This window comes from Halichoerus grypus, chromosome 3 (genome assembly GCF_964656455.1).
Source record: "Halichoerus grypus chromosome 3, mHalGry1.hap1.1, whole genome shotgun sequence".
Classification (NCBI taxonomy): Eukaryota; Metazoa; Chordata; class Mammalia; order Carnivora; family Phocidae; genus Halichoerus; species Halichoerus grypus.
In genome coordinates this window covers 173,117,770-173,144,970 of record NC_135714.1, presented here as the reverse complement: position 1 = coordinate 173,144,970, position 27,201 = coordinate 173,117,770, and the positions used below count along the sequence as shown (strand labels likewise).

General features: G+C 38.0%; 1 protein-coding gene across 1 annotated transcript in view; it reads left to right on the top strand.

The window, feature by feature from the left end:
- The window catches only part of ADAM9 (ADAM metallopeptidase domain 9), a 155,921-nt gene that overhangs the window by 87,491 nt on the left and 41,229 nt on the right, over window positions 1-27,201 (top strand). The window contains exons 13-15 of the mRNA XM_036118917.2: window positions 2,108-2,200; window positions 16,091-16,286; window positions 21,543-21,648. Of these exons, the coding sequence (XP_035974810.1) occupies window positions 2,108-2,200; window positions 16,091-16,286; window positions 21,543-21,648 (395 nt within the window). The remainder of the gene's footprint in view (window positions 1-2,107; window positions 2,201-16,090; window positions 16,287-21,542; window positions 21,649-27,201) is intronic.

The window sequence follows — 27,201 nt, the reverse complement described above, 5'->3', positions numbered from 1 at the left end:
AACACAGAGAACTGTTCTATCATCACACAAAAAAACTCCCTGCTGCTACCTCTTTGTATTCATACCCACCCCCAACTCCAGCCCTGATCCCTTCCCCTGGCTACCTCTAAGCTGTTCTCTATCTGTAGTGTTGCCATTTCAATAATGTCATATAAATGGAGTCATAAAACATATACTCTTTGAGACTGACTTTTTTCACTAAATGTAATGCCTTTGAGGTCAATCTAAAGTTGTTGTATGTATTAATATTTCATTCCTTTTTATGAGTATTGTTCCATTGGATGGATTTTACTACAGAGAACTTGGAATAATGTTTATGCTGGTATTTCCACCAGCCCAGAGGTCCTGCCTGGAGTTTGTTTAACCATTGTTTAACCATGCAGAGTTTGCTTAATCATTCACCCATTAAAGGACATTTGGGTTTTTTTCTCACATTTTGCTATTAGAAATAAAGCTGCTATCAATTGTATTCCACTATTTATCATCAAAGAAATAAAGAAAAATATGGTCTTCATGATTAAAGAGATAAAAAATTTTAGAAAGAATGTAAATTATAATAAAGAACCAAATAGAAATTATAGAACTAAAAAGTCCAATAAATGAAAGTTTCACTGGATAGAATTAATAGCAGACTAATACGGCAGAAGAGTCAATGAACATGAAGCCGATCAAAAGAAATAATCCAATCTAAAGAACAAATAGAAAAGATAAAAGAAAAATGAACAGAGAATCTGGGACACGTAGGAGATATCAAATAGTCTAATGTAACTGTTAGTGAAATTTCAGGAGACTAAGAATGAAAGAAAAAATAAAAGAAATAATGGCTGAAAATCCCCCTAATTTAGGGAAAAACATTGACTTACAATTTCAAAACACCAAGTGAACCCACGCCAGAATCATTACAAAGAAAATTCACTTAGGTATACTGTAGTCAAAATGCTGATATAAAGGGAAAATAATGAAAGAAGCCAATAAAAAACAGGGAACAGAGATACGAGTGGCAGCTGATTTTTTCCCTGAAACACTAAGGGCCAGAAGACAATAGAACAGCATATTTACAGTTCTCAGTGGAAGAAACTGTCAACCTAGAATTCCAAAGTAGGACAAATATTCTTCAAAAATGAAAGAAAGCTTATTTCCTTGGCCCCCTCTCTTCCCCTCCTCCTTCTGTCCCCTGTCTTATTCTTTCCCCCTCCTTCTCCTTCTCTCTCAAACAATTCAGACCTGAACACATTAGCTGGAACATAGAGGAGATGTCTCTGTGGGTGGGAGGTTGTGGGATTTGTGTGTGGGGGGTGTGATGGGGAGCCATGGAGGCTTAAAGTGAGGTGAGAGAAGCCAGGCAAGATAAAAAGAATGTCCACATAAGGTGAAGACACACCCATTAGAGAAGTCAGACCTTGAGCATGAAGAGAAAGGCATTGATGGATGCTTAATTCTCCATGATAATTAAAGAAACTTAATGTATCCTCCTCCTCCAAATTTATATGTTGAAGCCCTAGCCCCCAGGGTAGCTGTATCTGCAGATGGGGCCTCTAGGTAAGTAATTAAGGTGAATGAGGTCACGATGGGGTCCTGATCTGGCAGGGTTAGTGTTCTTAAGAGAAGAGACCCCGAAGAGCTTGCTTGCTCTCTCTCTGTCAGAACATCCACACTGAAGAGGGGCCGTGTGAGCACACAGCCAGAAGGCAGCTGTCTGCAAGCTAGGAAGAAAGTCCTCGCCAAAAACCGAATTGGCTGGAACCTTGTTTGGACCGCTAGCCTGTAGAGCTATGGATAGTAAATTTCTGTTGTTGAAGCCACCAGTCTATGGTATCTTGTTCTGGCAGTTCCAGCAGACAAAGAGGCATTCTCTGTATGATTTCAGTCCTTTGAAAGTTGTTGAACTTTAAATGGTTGTAAATGAAGAGTCACTGATAACTTCAGAAGGATAGTAAGTGATTTTCCAGAGAGTAACTGCTATAGCCCAGTTAGTATATGTGCTGCTGAAGCGAGCACAGCTATAGCCCAGTTAGAAAGAAGATTTTAGATCTGAGATAAGACTTTGATTAATGAAAATTGATGACAATGACTCCTTTCCTTATTGACAGTTATTTTCTTTTCACAGGAGTGTGAATCTGACCCTTGTTGTGAAGGAAGTACTTGTAAACTTAAATCATCTGCCGAATGTGCATATGGTGACTGTTGTAAAGACTGTTGGGTAAGTGTCATGAGCACACTATGAAGGCGCACACATGATTTGTGTCTTTCCACAATGTCAGCTTTCTTCAGTCCTAAAGCAAAGTTAAATCACAATTAGAAAGCAGGTTTCAGGATTCCAAACTCAGTGACAATCAATTGATCATGTGATTAAACTTGGCTTCTTACAAAGCACCCAGAGCAGGAGAGAAGACAAGCCACACAATGAACAAGGTAACAGAAGGGTGCAGGAAATTCACAAACCAAATTTGAAGTCAGTCTGTGGGCGTGTGGTTGAGGTAAGGCCTCGGTCTGGTCCGGGTCAGCTCTCTGCACTCAACGCTTCTGATGTTCTAGCGGTGAAGACTCTTGGTTCTGTTCGGAGATCCCGGAGATCAATGGGGCAGAGCCTTCTGCGGCAATTGCCTTTTTTAAGTGGTCAGACAAAGAGGGGTCAGGTCTGAAGAGTTTGACAGTTTGCTGCCAAAATCCTTCCCTTTTTAAAGGGATTTAATCAGTTTTGGGTCTCTGCAGACCTCCTCTGGTTCTTCGTGATCAGTTCTAGGGTGTCGGCTGACATGGGTCCCAGTGATACCTCCTAGCTGCAGTAACTGAACTGCTCACGTCATTGCATGACATAGTCTCCTGCTTGACGTGAGAGACTCCATTTTGCTCTCTACATTCCACTCCATGATTCCTCATGGCAAATTCTGTAAGGGCCATGCAGGAATCAAGTATGTCTTACAGCAGGATGGCAGTAGTAGTTTGGTAACATAGCAAAAGGTACTTTTAGGTTATTTAATCAAGTTTTCAATAGAAATCAAACAAAATCAGTTAAATTCAAACCATATAAGATAAAGAGCACATCAAATCCAAACAAGATAGATATATTAAAATGAATCAAGCAAACACAAAAACTCCATCTCAAAGTCACATCTAATTGAATAAAGTCAAACAAAAAGAAGACAATAAAAAAAATACATATGGAATCTTCAGCATAGGCTCTTGGTGTATCCAAAAAAGAATGGCGAGGGTATGGTTAATCATAGTCTTTCTGTGATTTTTTTCTTTTTAAGTTTAAGAGTGCATAACATTCTAATAGCATATTTAATAAGATATATAGCAAAAATGATAACTAAAAGGACTTCCTTAATGGATTCCCAAACATGTGTAGAGATAATTCCATCCCATCTTTAGGTATTTTAAAGGGTTATAGTCAGACCAGAAGCCAAAACAAACCACCTGTTTGAAGGGTTTTGCTAACAATTCTAGAAAGGAACATTTATTATATAAGTTTTCTATGTCTTTGTGTAATGCAGCTAAGTAGGTATTAGTGACGGCTGAAGCTGCATGAATGGCCTGCATAGCATTTTTAAAGTGGGTTAGCTTGTTGGTTAAGGTTTTATGGGCTGCTTTGAGTCCTTCCATGTTTTCATCCAAAAGTTTATCAATTTTGTCAGTTTTAACCCAAGGTATTTCTGTTATTTTATATGGTAAGATGTTGGAAGATCTTTGTATGAATATTCTGAGATGTAGGTACCCATTTTGGCAACATTATTACATGTTACATTAATAGCATACAATATTTTAATACATTCATTGTTTATGGTGATAGTAGTATCCTTCATTTTAGTATGATTGAAGAATTTAACCTCTGAATAATCATTAGCACAAATTATCCAGTTAAAGTGTCCCATATTCAAAAATAACTTTTCAGTGGATGTTCTTGTTAAAGGAAAAAGATTAGCATTGATTTCCAATTCATGCCAGGTATAACATGTTATGAGATCATTGATATACCATTTCTTTGGGTAATAATATCCATCCATCCACAGGGGTGTATGTGTTGCCAGAGTGCAGTATTACCATGTATTTGTTGTGGCACAGCATGTGAGTCATATACTAGTAGGCTTTGACCTCCTAATACTCTTTTTTTTAAAAGTTTTATTTTATTATGTTATGTTAGTCACCATACATTACATCATTAGTTTTAGATGTAGTGTTCCATGCTTCATTGTTTGCATATAACACCCAGTCCTCCATGCAGAACGTGCCCTCTTTAATACCCATCACCAGGCTAACCCATCCCCCCACCCCCCTCCCCTCTAGAACAGTGTTCCATGATTCATTGTTTGCGTATAACACCCAGTCCTCCATGCAGAAAGTGCCCTCCTTAATACCCATCACCAGGCTAACCCATCCCCCCACCCCCCTCCCCCCTAGAACCCTCAGTTTGTTTCTCAGAGTCCATAGTCTCTCATGGTTCGTCTCCCGCTCCGATTTCCCGCCCTTCATTTTCCCCTTCCTGCTATCTTCCTTTTTTTTTTTAAACTATAATGTATTATTTGTTTCAGAGGTACAGCTCTGTGATTCATCAGTCTTACACAATTCACAGCGCTCACCATAGCACATACCCTCCCCAATGTCTATCACCCAGCCACCCCATCCCTCCCACCCCCCACCACTCCAGCAACCCTCAGTTTGTTCCCTGAGATTAAGAATTCCTCATATCATTGAGATCATATGATACTTGTCTTTCTCTGATTGACTTATTTCGCTTAGCGTAATACCCTTTAGTTCTATCCACGTTGTTGCAAATGGCAAGATTTCATTTTTTTGATGGCTGCATAATATTCCATTGTATATATACCACATCTTCTTTATTCATTCATCTGTTGATGGACCTCTTGGCTCTTTCCATAGTTTGGCTATTGTGGACATCACTGATGTAAATATTGGGGTGCACATACCCCTTCGGATACATTTGTATCTTTGACCTCCTAATACTCTTAACAATGAAAGTTTACATTGCCCTCTATTGTCACAACCTGAAGGTCTCAAGGTATATAATTGTAAAAGAGATTCATTCCAGTCAGAAGAATACATTTTTCCTGTTGCTGTAATGTTTCTAATATCCTTCCATGCTCTCTCAAGAAGGTTATTGATTCTGTAGCAATTATTTTTTAATTGTTCATTCAAATAAAAATTTCTCAGATTAAGTAAATTTTTTTGCAGGGCCTGAACCTTATGGTTGATATTATAATTAAATTCCAGTTGGTATGCATGATCTATGGACAATAGAATGTAATTCTTTAAATGCTGAAGAAATTTTGGAACCTAAGTTTTCTACTGCGTTATTTAAGGGGTTCACATGTTTTTTAAACGCAAATAATTCTTGCTTAATAGTTTGGATTTCTGCTTCCTGAATTGCAGAGATAATTAAGTTAGAGATGATGCCTAGTCCTACCAGGAATTGTAAAGGTTTTCTAAGTCTAATTTTGTCAATGGGTGGCAGGTCAGGTAATGCATGGGTGGTTGTTAGCTATATAAATTGGTATAGATGAATTAGTTATATTCTCACAGATAGGGTGCTGTACTGACCATGTATGTTCTACCCATTGTGCGTCTGATGGTTAGATTAATGAGAAGTATTGTTGCATACCTGGATTGTCCTCCCAAGTTATAAGTGTCAAATCTAGATCATTGTCAGGAGATTCTGGAAGGTCTGGTATGGTTGAGTCTGGTGATTGTTGCGTCTCTCTCTCTCTCTCCTAATGTAAAAAACCTTATTCTTTTAGTGCTGTCTTAATTAAGCAGATGGTATAATTAGCTAATTTTCTGCACCGTGGTTGGGTCCTATTACCAATGTGGCAGTTTCCGTTGTGGCAATAGGTGAAGTATCTGGTTAGTTCAGCAAGACAAAGAATCAGGAGAATATTAATAATTATAAGTAATATTTGCCCAGCAGCGTTATTGGCAACGAGATCATTGGAAACGAGATCAACACTGCATTTTTGTGTCCTGATTGATAATGTAAGTGTGCATGTATTAGACTTGTCTTATAATGACAAGTACAAAGTAAGCAGGGGCATAAAAATATGTATCAGTTTTTTTTTCTAATCTGTAATAGAAAACCCTTCTAGTATGTAATTTTTCTTCAGTGATTTTTAAGGTATGTCCATAGGAGAAAAGTCCTGGATTTTCTTAAGTTGCAACTGTCCTTTAGCCCCTGTAGTCTGAGAAATGTTTCCGTGCCCGTGAGCAACAATGTCCTGTAATGAGGTGGAATTGTCCCTCAGTTTTGTTGCTGCTTTGTGTCTATTGTTACCTCCCTTTTTTCTGTATCTGGGGCAGGGGTGTTTGACATCTTATGAGGACCATCTTTTTGTAACCTGTCTCTTTGATTTAGCAAAAAGCAAGCTATATCCAGGGCTTGTTAAAAACTTCCTTGTTTCTCCTATCAATCGTAATTCTCTCTTTTTTTTTTTTTAAAGATTTTTTATTTATTTATTTGACAGATAGCGAGAGCAGGAACACAAGCAGGGGGAATGGGAGAGGGAGAAGCAGGCTTCCTGCTGAGCAGGGAGCCCGATGCGGGTCTTGATCCCAGGACCCTGGGATCATGACCTGAGCCGAAGGCAGACGCTTAATGATTGAGCCACCGAGGCGCCCCTCGTAATTCTCTTTTTAATAATCAATTAAATCTCTTTGTGTATCCAGCAGCTGTAGGATTGTAGGCTAGATGGTAATTCCATTGTAAGTCCCATAGATCACAGAGCTTTTTAACTGAGGTGGCTGTAAAGTGAGTTCCCTGATCACTTTCTACTATTACTGGTGCTCCAAAGTGAGCTGCCCATGACTATAGAGCCCTTATTGTTGCATGAGCTGAAGGGCTAGAGGCAGCCAGAGCTTATCCCTAAATCTGTATATATGTCTACCAGGGTAGAGGCATGTATCTGTGGATAGCTGTGATTTAAACATCCTAGAAAGTCTGTTTGTATTGTAAAATTAAATGTGGTAGGCCTGTATGTATGTATCTGTTGATGCAGTGTACCTGTATTTACATATCATCTGTTTACATGTGATGCATCCTTGTAATGCTCTTTTTTTCTCCTGCCAAGTAACTTTAAGATTTCTTTCAGTGAACCATTTATATAAGGCATGTGTTCCTGTTTGTGCTTTGTATGTATTTCCATAATTGTATGTGGAGTTATTAGTATTTCTGTTATTTCCTTATCTGTGTGATATTGGTTTCCTGTCTTTTAAATTTCAACTGGTGTTACTTTAGGTACCTCCCATTTTCCATCCCTATCTCTTTGTAATATTACTGGTGGCAATGTGTGTCTCCATCCTTCCTTATCTCTTTTTAATTTTAATTTTAATCCTTCCTTTGTTTCTATTGCCTCAGTGTCTCTTGTCAATGCATCAACCTCATTATTATATTTTGATACCTCTGTGTTGTCTTTTTTGTGTGCTGACACATGTGTAACATATTTTAATTTTCTCTGAAGCTATATATAATTCTTCCCAATATTCTCTTGACCATATGTCTTTGCCATTTATTTTAAGATCATTTCTTTCCCATTTTCCTGACCACAGGGCTACTTCCCATGAGTCAGTAAAAATATATATGGTGCTTTGATTCTCCTCTAATGATTTTCTTATAGCCAATACTACTGCAATTAATTCTACATGTTCTGCAGATTGAGTTTTACCTTTTTCTCTGAGGATCAGATTGTCCCGGGGTCTCAGTGCTGCGGCTGTCCGTTCTGTTCTTCCAGAGACTACAGGGGGTGATCCATCTGTAAACCAGGCATTTGATAGACCTTTAGACCAGGATGGGATGCATTTCCCTAAGTTTTGAGTATGGATTTGCCTTTCCCTTGGAATAAATTCTGGCAAGACTATTTCCGTCTTACATATCTCCTCGGTGTGAAGTTCTGGTTGTCCCTGGAAGGACATGTCTCTTCCTCGGATATACCATTTCCAAGTTAGCAATTTCAAATCAATTTGGATACCTGTCCATTCTTCTGGGCTCAGTTTTATCCAGTGGAGCAAAGGTATATGACTCGGCACTGTTATTTTTTGATTTCCCGATAGGGGTTCTATATTTTTTAAAGCTTCATATAGCAACCATATATGTTTTTCAAATATTGAATATTTATGTTCTGAATATGGGAACTTTGTAGTCCAAAATCCTATTGGTAGAAAATTAGGTTTATGTTCCTTCTTTGTCCATAGGGACCATGACCATATTCTCCACTCATCAATATTTCTATTCTTAATGGTTCTCCTGCTGCTGGATAATGTATTGTTTGAATTGTCTTAATAAAATCCCTTAATGTATCTAAAGCCTGTTGTTGTTGTTGTTCTGTCCATTCAAAATCTTGTGCCTTTCTAGTTATTTTGTAAGTAGGTTTTAAGATTATATTTAAGTATGGTAGATGCTGTCTCCAATATCCAAATAAGCCTATAAGTCTCTGTGCCTCTCTTTTATCTTTAGGTGTCCTATTGCTTGTATTTTATCTATTACCTTATCTGGTACCTTCCTTCCTTCAGAAGACCATTGAATTCCTAGAAATTTGCAATGAGTGTCTGGGCCTGATATTTTTTCATCGTTAATAGTCCATCTCTGTTCCCTTAAATGCTGTATTAACTTTTCCTTTTCTTGTCTTAATTGCTCCTTATCTTTTTTTGTTGTTATTATGTCATCAGTATAGGATATTACTACTAGAGATTTGTACAATGATTGATCTATAGGAGTGGACAGGATAGTATGTGCTATTACTGGGCTATTCAAATATCTTTGGGGCAGCCTTACAAATTGATATTGTTTGCCTCCCCATGAGAATGTGGTATATTCCTGGCTTTTTCCTGTAATAGATATTGCAAAAAACATGTCTGACATATCTATATCACCTAATATTTTCCATGATAACTAGTTATCTTATTTATTACTTCTTATGTGTCAGATAATGCTCCCATTGATTTTGGTGATACTTTATTTAGATTTCTATAATCTACTGTTAGCCTATATTGTCCACTAGGTTTTAACACTGGCCATATGGGACTATTAAAACTGGATGACATTCCTGGAATAATTATACCCTCTTTTAATAATTCCATTATTTTTTCTCTTATTTCCTTATGTCCCCCTTTTAATGGGTATCGTTTAGTAAATGATTCCCTATGGGGTCTTGGGAGTTCTATTGGATCTATCTTTACTTGCGCTAAGCATATATTCTTATTTTTATTTCTTTTTAATGGCATCCATTCCTCATATAATTTTAGAATTAAATCCATTCCTATAATATTTCCTAGCTGCAGGGCACTCACAAAAGTATGTCTTATAGGTTCTCTTCATACATTAACACTTCTGTTTCTATGGGTTTTCCCTGGATTATTTTTCCTCCTAGTCCTTCAATGTTTATAGTTTTTCCTTTATTAGGTCTTTCTCTCTTTAATAATGATATTTGGGATCCTGTATCTACTAAAGATGTGTTATTATTTCCTTTCCTATCTTTAATGCTAATTGCATATATGGCCTATTATCCCTGGATTTGGTGGCCTGCCAGTCCATCCCGGGGTCCTCTAGTTTTTTGTAAAGAACGTTTTAGTAAATCTTCCTTGTACCCCGCAGCAGGGATGTCCACTATCACCACTGCTATTCACATAGTATTAGAAGTCCTAGCCACAGCAATCAGACAACAAAAAGAAATCAAAGGCATCCAAATCGGCAAAGAAGAAGTCAAATTCTCACTGTTTTTATGTGATATGATACTTTATGTGGAAAACCCAAAAGACTCCACCCCAAAACTGCTAGAACTCATACAGGAATTCAGTAAAGTGGCAGGATGTAAAATCAATGCACAGAAATCAGTGGCATTCCTATACACCAACAACAAGACAGAAGAAAGAGAAATTAAGGAGTCGATCCCATTTACAATTGCACCCAAAACCATATGATACCTAGGAATAAATCTCACCAAAGAGGCAAAGGATCTGTACTCAGAAAACTATAAAATACTCATGAAAGAAATTGAGGAAGACACAAAGAAATGGAAAAATGTTCCATGCTCATGGATTGGAAGAACAAATATTGTGAAGATGTCAATGCTACCTAGAGCAATCTACACATTCAATGCAATCCCCATCAAAATACCATCCACTTTTTTCAAAGCAATGGAACAAATAATCCTAAAATTTGTATGGAACCATAAAAGACCCCGAATAGCCAGAGGAATGTTGAAAAAGAAAAGCAAAGCTGGCGGCATCACAATTCCGGACTTCCACCTCTATTACAAAGCTGTCATCATCAAGACAGTATGGTACTGGCACAAAAACAGACACAGAGATCAATGGAACAGAATAGAGAGCCCAGAAATGGACCCTCAACTCTATGGTCAACTAATCTTTGACAAAGCAGGAAAGAATGTCCAATGGAAAAAAGACAGTCTCTTCAACAAATGGTGTTGGGAAAATTGAACAGCCACATGCAAAAGAATGAAACTAGACCATTTCCTTACACCATCCACAAAAATAGACTCCGAATGGCTGAAAGACCTCAGTGTGAGACAGGAGTCCATCAAAATCCTAAAGGAGAACACAGGCAGCAACCTCTTCGACCTCAGCCACAGCAACTTCTTCCTAGAAACATCGCCAAAGGCAAGGGAAGAAAGGGCAAAAATGAACTATTGGGACTTCATCAAGATAAAAAGCTTTTGCACAGCAAAAGAAGCAGTCATCAAAACCAAAAGACAACCGACAGAATGGGAGAAGATATTTGCAAATGACATATCAGATAAAGGGCTAGTATCCAAAATCTATAAAGAACTTATCAAACTCAACACGCAAAGAACAAAGAATCCAATCAAGAAATGGGCAGAAGACATGAACAGACATTTTTCCAAAGAAGACATCCAAATGGCCAACAGACACATGAAAAAGTGCTCAACATCGCTTGGCATCAGGGAAATCCAAATCAAAACCTCAATGAGATACCACCTCACACCAGTCAGAATGGCTAAAATTAACAAGTCAGGAAATGACAGATGCTGGCGGGGATGCGGAGAAAGGGGAACCCTCCTACACTGTTGGTGGGAATGCAAGCTGGTGCAACCACTCTGGAAAACAGTATGGAGGTTCCTCAAAAAGTTGAAAATAGAGCTACCATACAATCCAGCAATTGCACTACTGGGTATTTACCCCAAAGATACAAATGTAGGGATCCGAAAGGGTACGTGCACCCTGATGTTTATAGCAGCAATGTCCACAATAGCCAAACTATGGAAAGAGCCAAGATGTCCATCGACAGATGAATGGATAAAGAAGAAGTGGTATATATATACAATGGAATATTATGCAACCATCAAAAGGAATGAGATCTTGCCATTTGCAACAACGTGGTTGGAACTGGAGGGTGTTATGCTGAGCGAAATAAGTCAATCAGAGAAAGACATGTATCATATGACCTCACTGATATGAGGAATTCTTAATCTCAGGAAACAAACTGAGGGTTGTGGGGTGGGGTGGGGGGTGGGGTGGGAGGGATGGGGTGGCTGGGTGATAGACACTGGGGAGGGTATGTGCTATGGTGAGCGCTGTGAATTGTGCAAGACTGTAGAATCACAGATCTGTACCTCTGAAACAAATAATGCAGTATATGTTAAAAAAAAAAAAAGAAGATAGCAGGAGGGGAAGAATGAAGGGGGGGAAATCGGAGGGGGAGACGAACCATGAGAGACAATGGACTCTGAAAAACAAACTGAGGGTTCTAGAGGGGAGGGGGGTGGGAGGATGGGTTAGCCTGGTGATGGGTATTAAAGAGGGCACATTCTGCATGGGGCACTGGGTGTTACACACAAACAATGAATCATGGAACACTACATCAAAAACTGATGATGTAATGTATGGTGATTAACATAACAATAAAAAAGTAAAAAAAAAATTAAAAAACTAAATTAAAAAAAGAAAATCTTCCTTGTTCCCTTTGCCGGTATTCTTGCTCCTCTCTTAATGGTTTGGTTGAAACGTTTATTTTTTCTACTCTTCTGTCTTGATTTTTTGTATCCATTTCTATTATTTTCCTCATTTCTTTGCTCTCTGTTTCTATACTGATTTCTGTTCCATGTGACTTCTTGTTGATGTTTTCTTTGATTTCTTTCTGAATATCCTTGATTATATTCTCTATTCCCTCTTTTTTGATAATTCTGTGTCCTATATTTGTCAAATGGTCTGTTTGTTTTGTTTCCAGATACCTGCACAGTGGTATTAAATGTAAACCTTCTGGTGTGGTCTGTCTCTCTCAGCAGATGATTGCATGTATGTTCGTTTGTGTGAGTAGGGCATGCAGGTGCCCTTGAGGGCTTAGATATGTCCTCAGCATGTGATTGCTGTGTTTCCTGAACTATAAATGTTATCTTATGTGTGCCTGATAATTCAGCTGATAATCTGAATGTATTTATTACATCTTGCATGGTATGGCATCCTGCCAGTGCATTCATAAATGAAATCTTTAAGTTTTCTGGGGCTCCCAACAGCGGTGCTCTTTTAATCTCATTAGTGGCAGGCACCTCAAAGGGTGTGGTGAATCTTCCCTGAGTGTCATATATCATTGCCAGAATAGCCAATTTCTGGCAATGTAATTGAGCCTGCTCTAAGTCAGTCCAATTTCATTTATCTCCAGATTTAGTGGGATCTAGATAAGAGTTTACCCTTCTCCATGCCAAAGCAATCCAGTCCCAAAGGGATAGAATTTTGGTGGCTTATTTCGCCTTCATTTCCTTGGTTTAAAGAGGGGTTTTCAGCTAAAGAAAATACCTGATGCATCTCTTTGCCTGATAATGCTATTGTATTTGCCCCATTATCCCATACATGAAGCAACCAGTCTACATCAGATACATGTTTTTGACAAAAATCTGTTCTAATCTTCTGAAGTTCAGCACAAGTGTATTCTCTGTCCTCTGCTGCTTCCACAGTTTTTCCTTATCCATTACTGTAATCTAATACTTTCTTCCTGGTAATTATAGGTCTGCTGTGATAATCCACCCCCCCCCCCAGGGGTTATCATAGTCTCCTGGATCCTCAGGATGGGGGTTCTGGGGTCCCAAGGGTTTATCGTTCTTTAAATTTAAATTATGCATTAATTTGGCCTTCCTTATTACTTTATTAGCTCGCTCTTTGCCCCTTTGTCCTGGTCTAACTGCAAGATGGTTTTCATAGATAAGATGGGAAACCCTTCAGTGGGCACCCAGGACACTAAGGGCTTTACATTTTTAGAATCCTTCAGATCCATGATTATATCTCCCAGGGTCCTGGTTGTGAGCTTCTTTCTAACTTCTAACTCCGTGGGGTACCATGGGTCTTCTACACAAAGTATGGTGTCGGGCCTCTTGGCCCTTTTCACCATCCGTTTTAGGCATTTACCTAGTGCACACATCTTTCTTCATTTTTTGTAACCTAGCAGTTGCTATATATAATTTCTTAACTATGGAGAGTTCTATTTCCCACTTATACTGTAGGATATTTATACAGATTTTTCCACAATTTTTGTTCACGTCTTTCTGCCAAGTTACAGATTAATTTGGCCAGTAGTGGCATGTATCTTTGCAATGTCTCCAAATAGTTTAATTTTTCTTAGCCCTCCAAGTGCCTTTCTGAGGCAGTCTCCCTTGGTCTCAGCTTTGGCTAGTTCCACCGCATGCCCAGCATGCAAAGGGGTAAGCCCTGGACCAGCTTCCGTTGCTGACTGCTCCCTGCATAGAGCCAGTTTCGCTTTCACCTGCCTGTGATACCTTAGGATTTCACTCTCAATGAGATGCCTGGAAAGTCTATATTCACATAAATTTATTCCCCAATTTATTATTTTTAAGTTTGGCTATAGTCAATTCAAGCAAGACTTTAGGAGTCTTCTGATTCTCTTAAATTTTCTAACACACGATGAGTCAATGACATGGATCCTGCCGACTACACGAGTTGTGTCTTTCCACAGTGTCAGCTTTATTCAATCCTAAAGCAAAGTTAAATCACAATTAGAAAGCAGGTTCAGGATTCCAGACTCAGTTCACCATGTGATTAAACTTGGCTTCTTACACAGCACCCAGAGCAGGAGAGAAGACAAGCCACACAACGAACAAGGTAACAGAAGGTACAGGAAGTGAACGAACCAGACTCAAAGTCAGTCTGTGGGCGTGTGGCTGAGCTAAGGCCTCGGTCTGGTCCAGGTCAGCTCTCCGCACTCGGCTTCTGATGTTCTAGCGGGGAAGGCTCTCGGTTCTGTTCGGAGATCCCGGAGATCAATGGGGCAGAGCCTTCCGTGGCAGTTGCCTTTTTTGAGTGGTCAGACAGAGGGGTCAGGTCTGAAGAGTCTGACAGTTTGCTGCCAAAATCCTTCCCTTTATAAAGGGATTTAATCAGTTTTGGGTCTCTGCAGACCTCCTCTGGTTCTTTGTGATCAGTTGTGGGGTGTTGGCTGACGTGGGTCCGGGCGATACCTCCCAGCTGCCGGACCTGAACTGCTCGCGTCATTGCTTGACACGGGCTCCTGCTTGACGTGAGAGACTCCATTTTGTTCTCTACAGTAAGGAATTCCTCCGTATTTGGAAAAAAGTAGAAAAAGGAAAAACATGCATATATTAAAATTTGTGTTCTTTTATCTGTAAGAGAGCACTATTTTTCTTACATGATTTTATGAAAAATTTTATGCCACTTGTTTGCAATTTTGAATTACATTCTTTTATAACAAGTGGTCTTGTGAGACTGTTTTTCTAAGGAGAAACATTTTTTTTTTTTCTGATTTTAAGAGTTATCTGGGGCACCTGGGTCGCTTAGTCGGTTGGGTGTCTGACTCTTGATCTCAGCTCAGGTCTTGATCTTAGGGTCATGAGTTCAAGCCCTGTATTGGGCTCCACACTGGGCATGGAGTCTACTTAAAAAAAAAAAGTAACTTGTGTTTTTTATACATAATTTAACAATACCAAAGTATAGACAGTACACAGTGAAAGACGCCCTATCATTTTACCCTCCTTAGGTAGCCATTGTTGATAATTTAACTTTACGTACTCTTTCCTATACAAATGTGAATGCATGTGTATATGTGTGGTGTATAAGTGTGTGAACACAGGGGCGCCTGGGTGGCTCAGTCGTTAAGCGTCTGCCTTCGGCTCAGGTCATGATCCCAGGGTCCTGGTATCGAGCCTCCATCGGGCTCCCTGCTCCACAGGAAGCCTGCTTCTCCCTCTGCCACTCCCCCTGCTTGTGTTCCCTCTCTCGCTGTGTCTCTCTCTGTCAAATAAATAAATAAAATCTTAAAAAAAAAAAGTGTGTGAACACAGATACACTTATTTTTACTACCTGCTTTTTTCAATAAGGTACCACAGACTTTATTCATATAGTTCTACATGGTTAAACAGTTAGTGCTGTTTTGTGTGGCTATACCATAATTTCTTTATTGAGTCAACTAATGATGGCCATTTAGGTTACTTCTAATTTTTGTTTGTAAGTGGAATTGTTGGGACAGAGTATGCATGTTAAAAATTTTGACACACATTTTACATACCTTCCACAAATGTGCCGGTCTGTACTTCTACCAGCAGTGTAATCAAATGCTTGCTGTGCCAACATTGGTTGATAACAAGTGTTATAATCCTAGTTAGTCTGATAGGCGTAAAGTGCTTTTTTTTTATTTTCTAAGATTTTATTTATTTATTAGAGAGAGAGAGAGAGCGAGCATGAGCAGGTGTGGGGGAGAGGGGCAGAGGGAGAGGGAGAAGCTGACTCCCCCCTGAGCAGGGACCCCGATGGGGAACTTGATCCCAGGACCCTGGGATCATGACCTGAGCCGAAGGCAGACGCTTAACTGACTGAGCCACCCAGGCGCCCCAGGTGTAAGGTGCTTTTAAAGTTTTAATTTGCATTTCTTTTGGTTATCAATGAGGTTATATTTTTTTCATTTTTTGTATTTCATGACTTTTATTAGTTGCCTGTTATCAGACTTTGTTCATATTTCTATTGGTTATCTAATCTTTTGTTGTTGTTAGAACTTTTTATAGATATAAATACTGTGGCTTCAAATTTGATTAATTTGTGGAGATTGTCCTGATATTCCTGTTTAATTTGAATTTTATTACTGTAGTTCCTTCCAGGAGGTACTTTATGCCGAGGAAAAACCAATGAATGTGATGTTCCAGAATATTGCAATGGTTCTTCTCAGTTCTGTCAGCCAGATGTTTTTATTCAGAATGGATATCCTTGCCAGAATAACAAAGCCTATTGTTACAATGGCATGTGCCAGTATTATGATGCTCAGTGTCAAGTCATCTTTGGCTCAAGTAAGACATTTTAATTATAATTCATTCCTTGGATTTGATTTGATTTTGTGCTTTAGTTTTTGTTAAAAATGGAAAGAAAACATTATTGATAAAATTTAAATTCTCCTGTTTTCTCTCTCTTGTTATATCTCCCTCCTTCCTTCTCCATGAGCAGTCCTGTTCATGAATTTGATATGTGCAAATTCAGTTGATGACTTTTGCTTTTACTCCCTCTCTTTTTATCACCTTTCTATTCTATATATATAAACAAAATAAATAAATATATATTTACTTAGTATCATGTTCTAGTTTTAATAATTTCATATAAATAGTATGGGTATATACATATGGATCTGCTATTTTCATTGCTCAGTCAAAATGTTTTTGACACATTTGATTACAATATCAATATAGTATGATACATTTAGATCTTAGTATATTAGAGTATTTCATTATGTAAATAGAATCCATTCTCATACTGATGGATATTTAGGATGTTTAAAAGTTTTTCCTGTTTTCTCTATTTAAAGTTTTCATTTTTATCAAAGTTATACATACATATAAAGAGCCAGATTTTTTTAAATAAGGTTTTATGAAAAAGTGTGCTTCCACCTAATATCCCCATTCATTGGGGCAACCACTTTTCACTTTTTCTAGCTGATTATTCTATTACTTGCTTCAGGTCTTTAGATAATCTCTTGGAAATGCCATTTTTTGATTTTTCCATTCTAGGTATTAACCATTAATTTCTCACTATGGAAGATGAGAATTTACAGTTCTTTCCTTCTTTCAACCCTTGTCAACTCCCATCATATTCATGGTCTTTCTCCATTCTTCATTCTTTTAATATGGATGAATTGTTATGATTTTAGTTAAAGCATGGCGGATTGTTGTGATACTGTGATTTATAAATAGAGAAATATATTTGATCTTCTTCCAGTTCTTGGCATCAAGCTTCTAAAACCCTTGGAATTTCCTAAGTGATGAGAGCTACAAATGTGTCTTTTGTTATGTTAGTAAAGTGACGTTTGGAAAGCTCCTAGGTAACCCAAGGGTGGGGGCTGGTTGGCCAGGGAACCAACCGTTGTGATTAGAGGGTTGGAACTTTCAGTTCCCCCACCTCCAGGGAGGGGAGTGGGGGCTAGAGATTGAGTTAATCACTAATTGCCTATGGTTTAATCAACCATACCTATGCAGTGATGCCTCTATAGCCACCCAAAAGGATAGGTTTCTGAGAGCTTCCGGCTTGGTGAACAAGTGGATATTCTGGGAAAGTGTTGTACTTGGAGAGGGTATGGAAGTTTCAGGCCCCTTTCCTCATACCTTCCCCAGTGCATCTCTTCCATCTGGCTGTTCCTGAGTTATATCCTTTTACAAAAATCAGTAATCTAGTAAGTAAAAATGTTTCTTTGAGTTCTGTGAGCTGCTCTAGCAAATTAATTGAACCCAGGAAGGGGGTTGTGGGAACCTCTGATCTACATATAATTACAAATACATTTATAACAAAAAGGAGGAAATATTCATGACAATTAAAGTCCTAGTTTCTGTAACCGGTCATGTGGTCATAGCTGGTAGTTTTAACAACTTTCTTCATTATCCATTCCATATATCCTTTGTCTTCAGCAGGCACTTCAGTTGTTCCTGGTTTTTAACGTGTAGAGTGACCCAAACCTTCATTCTTGAAGGCTCTGGGCTGTCCAGCCTGGATTGGGTTGCTGTAGTTTTCCATTGGCCTTAATCACAGGGCATAGTAATACCAAGAGTCACCCTACGGGATCTCCTATATTCCACACATATTCTTCCTTACCTCCATCGTGCAGTAGCAGTCCAGCGCTACTCTGGCACAGTGGAGTAGCGGTCCAGTTTCCCCGTTGGTAGTCAAGTTCAGTCACTGCATCCATCACGGTAACTCCCTTCTTTGCTTGTTCATTCAGAGGCAGGAGAAGTGTAAAATGGCTGGGTGTAAGTCATAACTTCTAGCTCAGTAGAATTATTGTTGTGTCTCCTGATGGAAGCATTTCTCTTGGAACTAAGACCTCTAGGCTAGCAGGAGCACAAGGTGGTAGGAACAGGAAGCAAAAATTTTGCTAGAGGGTCACTAGGAGAAATAGTGGTGCCACTTTCACTTCTACCTCATGATTCCTGGACCAGCAGGGCCTGATATAACAACTTATCCTTCACTTTTGAAGGGATAGGTATGTCCACGCTACCGGCCCCTAGAAATTTCACTGAGGTGGAAGACTTCTGATTTTTTTCTCAGATTTGCTTTCCACCTCTGACATGCAACTGTCTTACCAATTAGGCTACAGTATTGCTACTTCTTGCACACTAGGTTCAGTCAGAATAATGTCATCAGTGGAATGGGCCAAAGCGATATCTTGTGGAAGGAAAAGTTGATCAAGATCCCCACAAACTAAATTGCGAGGTAGGGCTGGAGAGTTGCTGTACCCCTGAGAGGGGACCGTGAAGGTATATTGCTGGCCTTGCCAGCTGAAAGCAAGCTGCTTCTGGTGGCCCTTATTGGCCAGGGTGGAGAGAACCGTATCTGCCAGTTCTGCCAGTTCGCAGCTGCGTACTGGGCGCCAGGATTTACGTGAATTTGCTCAAGCAATAGAACCACAGTAGCTACAGCAGCAGTTACACTCCCCAGCTGCTTAAGCTTCTGATAACCCACTGCTGTTCTCCAAGATCTGTCTGTCTTCTGCACAGGCCAGATAGCTTAGTCGAACTGGATTATCTCTCCAGTCCTTATTGGTGGTATTGACTCTGCAGTGCTTTCTGGGTTGTGGTATTTATTCCTTTTGGTTTACTATTTTCCTAGGTAGTGGCAGTTCTAGTGGCTTCCAGTCGGCCTTTCCTGCCATAATCGCCTTGACTCCACAGGTCAGGGAGCCAGTGTGGGGATTCTGCTAGTTGCTGATCATGTGTGTTCTAGTCATGCATTCTGGAACTGGGGAAATAAGCACAGGATGGGTTTGGGACCCACTGGGCCCCCTGTGAGTGAGGAGAACCTGAGCCGAAGCTCCATTGACCAGCTGACCTCCATAGCTCCCTACTTTGACTGGTAGGCCACCATGATGTTTTGGGTCTCCTGGATTCAGTGTCAGTTCAGAGCCAGTGTCCAGTAGTTCCTGAGAGGTCTGATGATTTTCCTTTTGCACAATGCCCAGTTACCTTAGGTCCTGTTGGGGAAGGATGGGAGAAAGATTAAGAGTATACCTTTTTGGCAGTGTATCAGGGTTCTACCTGAAGGGGACCCGTCCTCCCCTTCATGTAAGGGGTTCTGAGTCTGTAATAAGGCTCAAGTTTGGGAATTGACTGAGGGCCCATGACACTGTTTTGTTCATTTAACCTAGAACTTTTCTGCTTATGCAGATGTAGTAAAAATTTACTGGTAGGCTTCCTCTCTTTTTATTTCTAGGAGCAGCGTGATCAGCTAACCAATGCCTTAGGTCTGTGCAAGTCACACTTTTCTGATTGCTTCTTTGACTTTGCTGTTCATTATGCAAAAGGAATATCAAGTAGCTGTAATGCAGTAGTTCTGGTGAAAAACTATGGGGAGTATACACTGAGGCATGGCAGCATCTTTTGTCAGCTTGATTTTGATTACACACTGATGCTAGCTGTATTCCTGCAGTGGTAGTCTTTATTGTATTGCATTTTGTGTTTCCTTCCTTGGGTTCAAGTGATTGAGGTTCTCAAGGAAAAGGTTGCTTTCAGCATAATGAGGCAGATTGCTTTGTTTGATAATTGGCAGTGATGGGTTTATGCCCAAACCATCCTGGGATCTTGTTTTCCCATCTTCTTCTGTTTCTGTCTTGAGTCAGTAGGAACAGCAACAACACGTTCAAGTGAATAGAATGCATGAGCACTAATGTTTATTGAGGCTTGTCATTAAGACAATAGAGAGTTACTAACAGGAGCTTTTCTGTTTCTCTCCAGAGAGGTACTGGTAAACTATATCCATTACTAATCAGGGTGTGGGACACTTAGTAGGGGATTAATACATATTTAATAAAGAAAGGAAGGAACAGAGGAAGGGAGGGAGAAAAAGGAAAGGAAAGAAGACCCAAATCTTCTATTTTTATTTTTGTTTCTCTCAGTTAAGAAGATCAGTCATGTGTACTGTGCTAGATTTCTCAGAAACTAGAGATGTTGACTTTGACCAGACTTCTGCTGTCTCTAGTTTCTGTCTCTCGTTCTGTTATACCCCTTATCTTATGGTGGGTGGGTCAGAAAGAGGACTAAAAATTAAATGGGATGTATTTGTGTTAGTCAGGTCATGGGATAGAATAGTAGAGATCTGTCAACTCCAGATCCATTTTGCAAAAATAGGCAGCTTATCGCAGACTAAAAAATAATTACAGATACATTTTAATGAGGTAAATACTGTTATTTAGCAGTGATATCATCTTCATACAGGCCTGCGGAAAAGTCTAGGACTAAGGGAACTAGAGTTATTTTTCTTTTTGGAGATTATCTGGAATTTGTAGAGCTCCTTCTGTTCTGTGGAAGGGCCCTGCTAGGGATGTTGCCACGTGCTGTTTGCCCTGTGCGGGTGGTCCTCTGCCTCTTTCTTGTTCCATCTTCTTTCCCCCCACAGCCGTTTTCTTTTAAACAAAACAACATAGCAGTAGATGTGTAAGATAGGCGAGTGAATTCCTTTATTCAATAGAAAGTACTGGCATTTTGGCTGAAAAATATTTTCAAGGAAAATTTTTTAGGAATGTGTAATTGGTGGGAGAATTGAACATGAAGTGATAATACATATATAAGATACAAGAAAGCAAGAACAGATTGCTACTTTATCAGCTGTCATGGCTGTTTGCCACTCCGACTTGTGAGTGGGAGCATCAAAATTCAGCATCTATATGTGGTAAATAAAAAAACCAATAATAATAGCTGGCAGTGTTTTCACCAGCCCTTCCCAGCCTGATCCAACGATGCAGCAGGTACATGTTTGAGAGCCGTGAGAACGGATATGCGGAGAACACCACCAGCCTGTGCGTGTCTTTTCATTTATTTATAATTTTATCTTGTTTAATGGCATTTCTTTTAACGACTTTTCTTTGAGCCCATGCTAACTTTTAAATACAATCTAAGCTTTATTTTTACATTTTGTTAAGTATAAAAGTGGAACAAAAATGTTTTACCTGTGAGGCTTGAAACTTTTTAGAAGGTGTTGAGGCAGTTCATCCTGGTGTATGGGTTGTCATAGGGAATACTTTTATTTCTGAATTAAATTTGCCAAACTTTTTTTTTTTTTTAATGTTACAGAAGCCAAGGCTGCCCCAAGAGATTGTTTCATTGATGTGAATTCTAAAGGTGACAGATTTGGCAATTGTGGTTTCTCTGGCAATGAATACAAGAAGTGTGCCACTGGGTAAGTGGAGGCAAGGTTGTGAAGGAACATGAAAGATTGTAAGACCAGTAGTCTCTAGTATCTTTTATAACTCCTTGCGCCTGCTCACTTTCTCCCCCTTTAATACTGAACTTTTCAAACTTAAACTTTTATAACAGAAGACTTCAGAGAGACTCTGAAAAGAACTAGTAAAATAATTTATTCCTTTTGATGTTAACTGTCTAAAATTTAATAGATTTTAGAATCTTTGTTTTTCCTTATTCTACAATAAGAACCTCAAATAAACACTCTTCCTCTTCTTTTTTTCATTAAAAGATTATGCTGGTAAATGTGGAGGTAAAGGTACCTGCAATCTTCATTCTGGATGTTGTTATGTTCTTCTTGCTGTATATAATTTTAAAGTGACAGATTAAAACCTTTCTTGTTTCTATAACATTTGTTTATGGTAAAAATTAATAATTATTAAAAAATTATAAATGAGAAAAAAGTCATCCATAATCTCAATGGGTATATATTTACTAATTTCAATGTATTTCTTCCCCTTTTTTTGTCTCTATGCACTATACAGACACACACTGATATTTTATATAATTGGAATTAATCTGAAATACTGTGCATCTTTTCAGCCTGCTCTACTTCCTACTTTGCCAATTAGTCTGAGCAACTGTAGTGAAACAATGTTTGCTAAGAAGAAATAACAATAGTGATCCCCGTGTTGTACAACCCCACTGACATTTTTAGGTCTTCATGCTACTTGACCTGTCAGTAGCGTTCAACTATGTTGACCGTTTTGTCCTTGAAGAAACCCCTTTCCTTGGCTTCTGTGTGGAAAATTCTTCTAGTATTCTGTTCTGTTTCCAGTTGCTCTTTGAATGTGTTTATTTGTAGGCTCCTCTTTCTCTTCTCAGCCATTAAATGGCGTGAGACACCAGCTATGCCGGCCTGCATGCGGTCTTCTGCCACAGGGCCTCTGTGTGTGCTGTTCCTTCTGGCTGGCATGTTCTCCGCTCCTCCAGATCTTAGTTTCAAAGACTTCCTCAACCTAACAGAACCAGATGCCCTCTTATAGGTGTTCTTACTGCTGTGTACTTTCTCCCCCTTAATATTAGCCAATTTATTTTGTTCTAATTCTTTAACAATTGGTTATTAATATACGGTGTATTTCACAGGATATTCAGAATTTACCTTTCCTGATATATAAAACAGAGTAGATGGAGGGAAAATGAAAAAAAAAACCAAGAAAATATTTCAAAAGGGGATATGAACATGACTTTCGATATCTATCTTGTATAGTTTTAAAAACAGTTGTAGATATAAGTTCTTTTGCATTTATATAGCACTTTTTTGGGGGAAGTCACATTATTATTCTTAATAAATTTTTAGTATATTTAACTTCCATGGGAAGGTTTCATGTCCAAACCACTGCCCTTGTAAGAACAATCATTTAAAAATGATATTATCGGGGCATGTGGGTGGCTCAGTTGGTTAAGCAACTGCCTTCGGCTCAGTCATGATCCTGGGGTTCTGGGATCGAGTCCCACATCAGGCTCCCTCTGCTCTGCGGGGAGCCTGCTTCTCCCTCTGCCTCTGCCTGCCACTCCCCTCTGCTTGTGCTCTCTCTCTCTCTCTCTGTCAAATAAAGAAATAGAATCTTTAAAAAAAAAAATTAAAAAAATTAAAAAAATAAAAATGATATTATCTTAGAATAAGATAGAGATTTTAAGGGATAATTTTCCATGTAAAAAGAAGATTGAATACAAAACCAGTTCTAAGCATAGAATTTTCATGATTCTTTTATAGTATTTAGGTAAGACCCAGGAGGGCTCTGTTCTGCACTTTGGGGAGATAGGACTGATCTTGGTTAACATAATTTGTCTAAATTAAAATGAGAAAAGTAGGAACATCAATGTTGAAGGAAGGATGAACTGTTTGAAAAATTCTATGCTGCTTTTTCATTGAATTTGGTATGTTGTGTCTTCTTTATCATTCAGTTCATAATATTTTTAAATTTATATTGTGGTGTCTCCTGTCACTCTGAAAGTATATTGCTTAATTTCCAGATATTTGGGAGTATTCTGGTTATCTGGTTGTTTTTGGTTTCTAGTTTAATTCCATTGAGAACATACTCTATGACTTTAATTCTTTGCAGTTTCTTGAGATGTGAATCATTGCCTAGCATATAGCCAGTTTTGGTGAATGTCTATGTACAAGTGAAAAAAAAGTGTATTCTATAGTTATTAGATTATATTCTATAAGTGTCAAATTAACAGTCTTATTCAAATTTCCTATATCTTTGGGTTGTATGTGTGTGTTTTATGTTTGTCCTTAAATTTCTGAGAGAAGTATGTTAAAATCTTCAGCTATGATTATAAAGTTGTCTATTTTTCTTTTTAGTTCTATGAATTTTTTTGCTGTATAGCTTTTGAATTTGTGTTATTAAGTGCTTATGTTACTAGGTGCATCCACATTTAGGATGATTATGTCTCCCAGATGAATTGACCCTTTTATGATTCCCAGATTTTGTTCTTTATCTTTGGAATATTCCTTTGTAGCATTTTTCAGTTTCATTGTTTATATGACTGTTTGGTGGTCACCCTTCATCGGTCAACTGTAAAGTTTAGTGACATGTTTTATATTTTGTGTTTAGCATAATATTTGGCATATAAAAGTACCTATTAAATATTTGTTGAATGAATGCAGGAACGGATGATATAGCTAATGGGTGGAGAATTAGTGTAACTGATAGAATGAACTGAGCTAAAACCTTGGGATAAGTGGATTAATGCAGACTTGGAGAGAGCTTGCTAAGACATATCTGATCGTTGTCTTTAGCCTGGTTCTGTTCCCATGTTTTTATGAGTAACTTAATGAAATGACAGAAACTACACTTAAGAAACTTATAAATTACTGGGTAGCTGATTTGAAAAACACTTTATAATAGTAGTATAGTATTACTATAGTCATTAGGAATACACATCTGAAGTCAGACTCTGGGTTTGAATACTGCTTCAGCCACTTCACATCTCTGAGACTTTGGACAAGTTGCCTCACTTTTCTCTTTTTTCCCCTCTGTACTTCATTTTTCTGTAAAATGGGGATAATAATGGTACCTATTTCCAGTTGTTGCTTTGAAGACTGTGTTGATGGATGTTAGGACTAAGAAGAGTGCCTGGTCATTGTAGAACTCATCATTATCATTGTTGTCATCTTTGCTATCATTATAATCATCCTCATCACAGAAAATGTATAAAATCTAGAAAAATCTAAAGAAAGTGATATTTATGGTCCTGCCATCCAGAGATACTTCCTTAAATTTTTGTTATATTTCCTTCTTACGTATTCACAAACATTTGTGCATCATACATGTATGTACATACATATGTGTACTCAGAGATCCACACAGTATGGTTTATACTATTTTATAAATTCATGTACTTACTTTCCACTATATTAAGAGCGTTTATAGGATGTAACCAGCTTCTTTTAATCATTTCCTTATTTTAGAAATTCAAGGTTTGTAGTAAATTGCTATTTTAAATAGGGTTGTGATATATACAGCTTAAGTATTTGTTTATTTCTCTGCTTATTTTCTTAATAGATTTTTCTCAAAAAGTATGGATAAGTTTTAAGGCTCCTCATGGCTACTTCCAAATTGACCTTCAAAACATTTAATTGATTTATGTTTCCACTGTCCCCTCACCAATGCTGAGTGTTATCTTAAAAGATACAGTTGACCTTTGAACAACATGAGGGTTAGAGGTGCCGACTTCCCATGCAGTGAAAAATTCACTTATAACTTTCGGCTCCCCCAAAACTTAACTACTAATAGCCTACTATTGACAAGAAGCCTTACTGATAACAAGACAGTTGATTAACACATATTTTGTATGTTACATATATTATATACTCTGTTCTACAATAAAGTAGGCTAGAGAAAAGAAAATGTTATTAAGAAAATCATAAGGAAGAGAAAATATATTTATAGTCCTGCGAAAAATCCATGTGTTAAGTGGACCCATGCAGTTCAAACCTGTGTTGTTCTGGGGTTATCTGGACTTTTCCAATTTGTTATATCAAATAGATATTTCATTTTTATTTTAAATGAATTTGTAAATAATTATTTAAGCTTGTTGTTGTTCAAAACATGTTTAAAGGGATATAGAGAAAAATTCTGGCTTCTACTCTTATCCTTTTTCCCTGTTCCCACCAGAACAGGTGTGTGTTCTTTTAGCAAAAATTTTTGTGTCTTTCCAGAGTCTTTGTGCAAATGCCTAGTTTTATTCCCCATTGTCTTCCACCTCCCTGTCGTGCATACTGCAGACACTGTTGTGCAGATCATATTGTTGTGTGAAAGAGCTGTCTTGTCTTTCAGTATATAAATGGTGTCATCTTTTTTTAAACTTTTTAAATGACAAATTTCAATTATACAGAGGAATAGAAGGAATGGTATGATGAAACCCATATATTCTAGATTAAAACATTGTTAATAATTTATCATATTTACTTTGTCTAGACTTTGCTGAACCATTTTTAAGTAAATTATAGGCATTATGATATTCACTCCTAAATTCTTTAGTATTCATCTCCAACATATAAGGCCATTCACAATAGCAGTTTCGTACCTATCAAAATTAACAATTTCCTAATATCATGTAATACCTGGTCAATATTAAAGTTTCTCCAATTGTCCTTAAATTGTGTTTCATAGCTGTTTTTTTCCACATCAGGATTCTATCAAGGATCACACATTGCATTTAGTTGTCATGTCACTTAAGTCACTTTTAATCTAAAATAGTCTTCTTCATTTATTTTTTTCTTTTCAGTGATAGTGACTTAAGGAAATAACTGGGCCAGTGGTCTTTTAGAATGGCCCATGTTCTGGATTTGTTAGTTTCTTCTCAGTGTTGCTTAACTTGTGTCTCTATCCCCTGATTTCTCTATAAATCAGAAGTTAAATATAAAGTCTTAATTAGATTCAGATAAAACATTTTAGGGAAAAATACTTCATAACTGGTACATTATGTCAAGGAGGCACATAATTCTGGGTTGTTCGTTTTATTAGTGATACTAGGTGGCGATGACCAGATCTTGCAACTGTAGAGTTATATTTTTCCCGTTACAACTATCAGATAATATGTGGAGGAGTGATGATTTTATACCATATGAATAGCCAGTTTCCCACCAATGTTTCACCTTGTGGTTTTAGCATGCATTGGTGATCCTTGCCTGAAACAATTATTATATTGAGGCTTGCAGTAGAATTTTCCTTTATAATATAATAGTGAACATCTCTTAGCTTTGTTGGCTGCTTGCATTCCTTATTTTATGAATTGCCTTTTTTATATCTTTGCTAATTTTTTTCTGTGGAAGTGGTTTTTTTTTTTATTGATTTGTAACAGCTTTTTATATATTGAGTATTTTCCTTTTACTCTTTAATATGTCACTAACACTACACATGAAACTCTAAGTATATCATAGCAACATGAATTTTGGTAGGCTCCAACAGATGTTAACTTAGGTCTGCTTTATGCTATGTTTTGTTTTAGAGGTTTTCATACCTAATTTCAACCAACT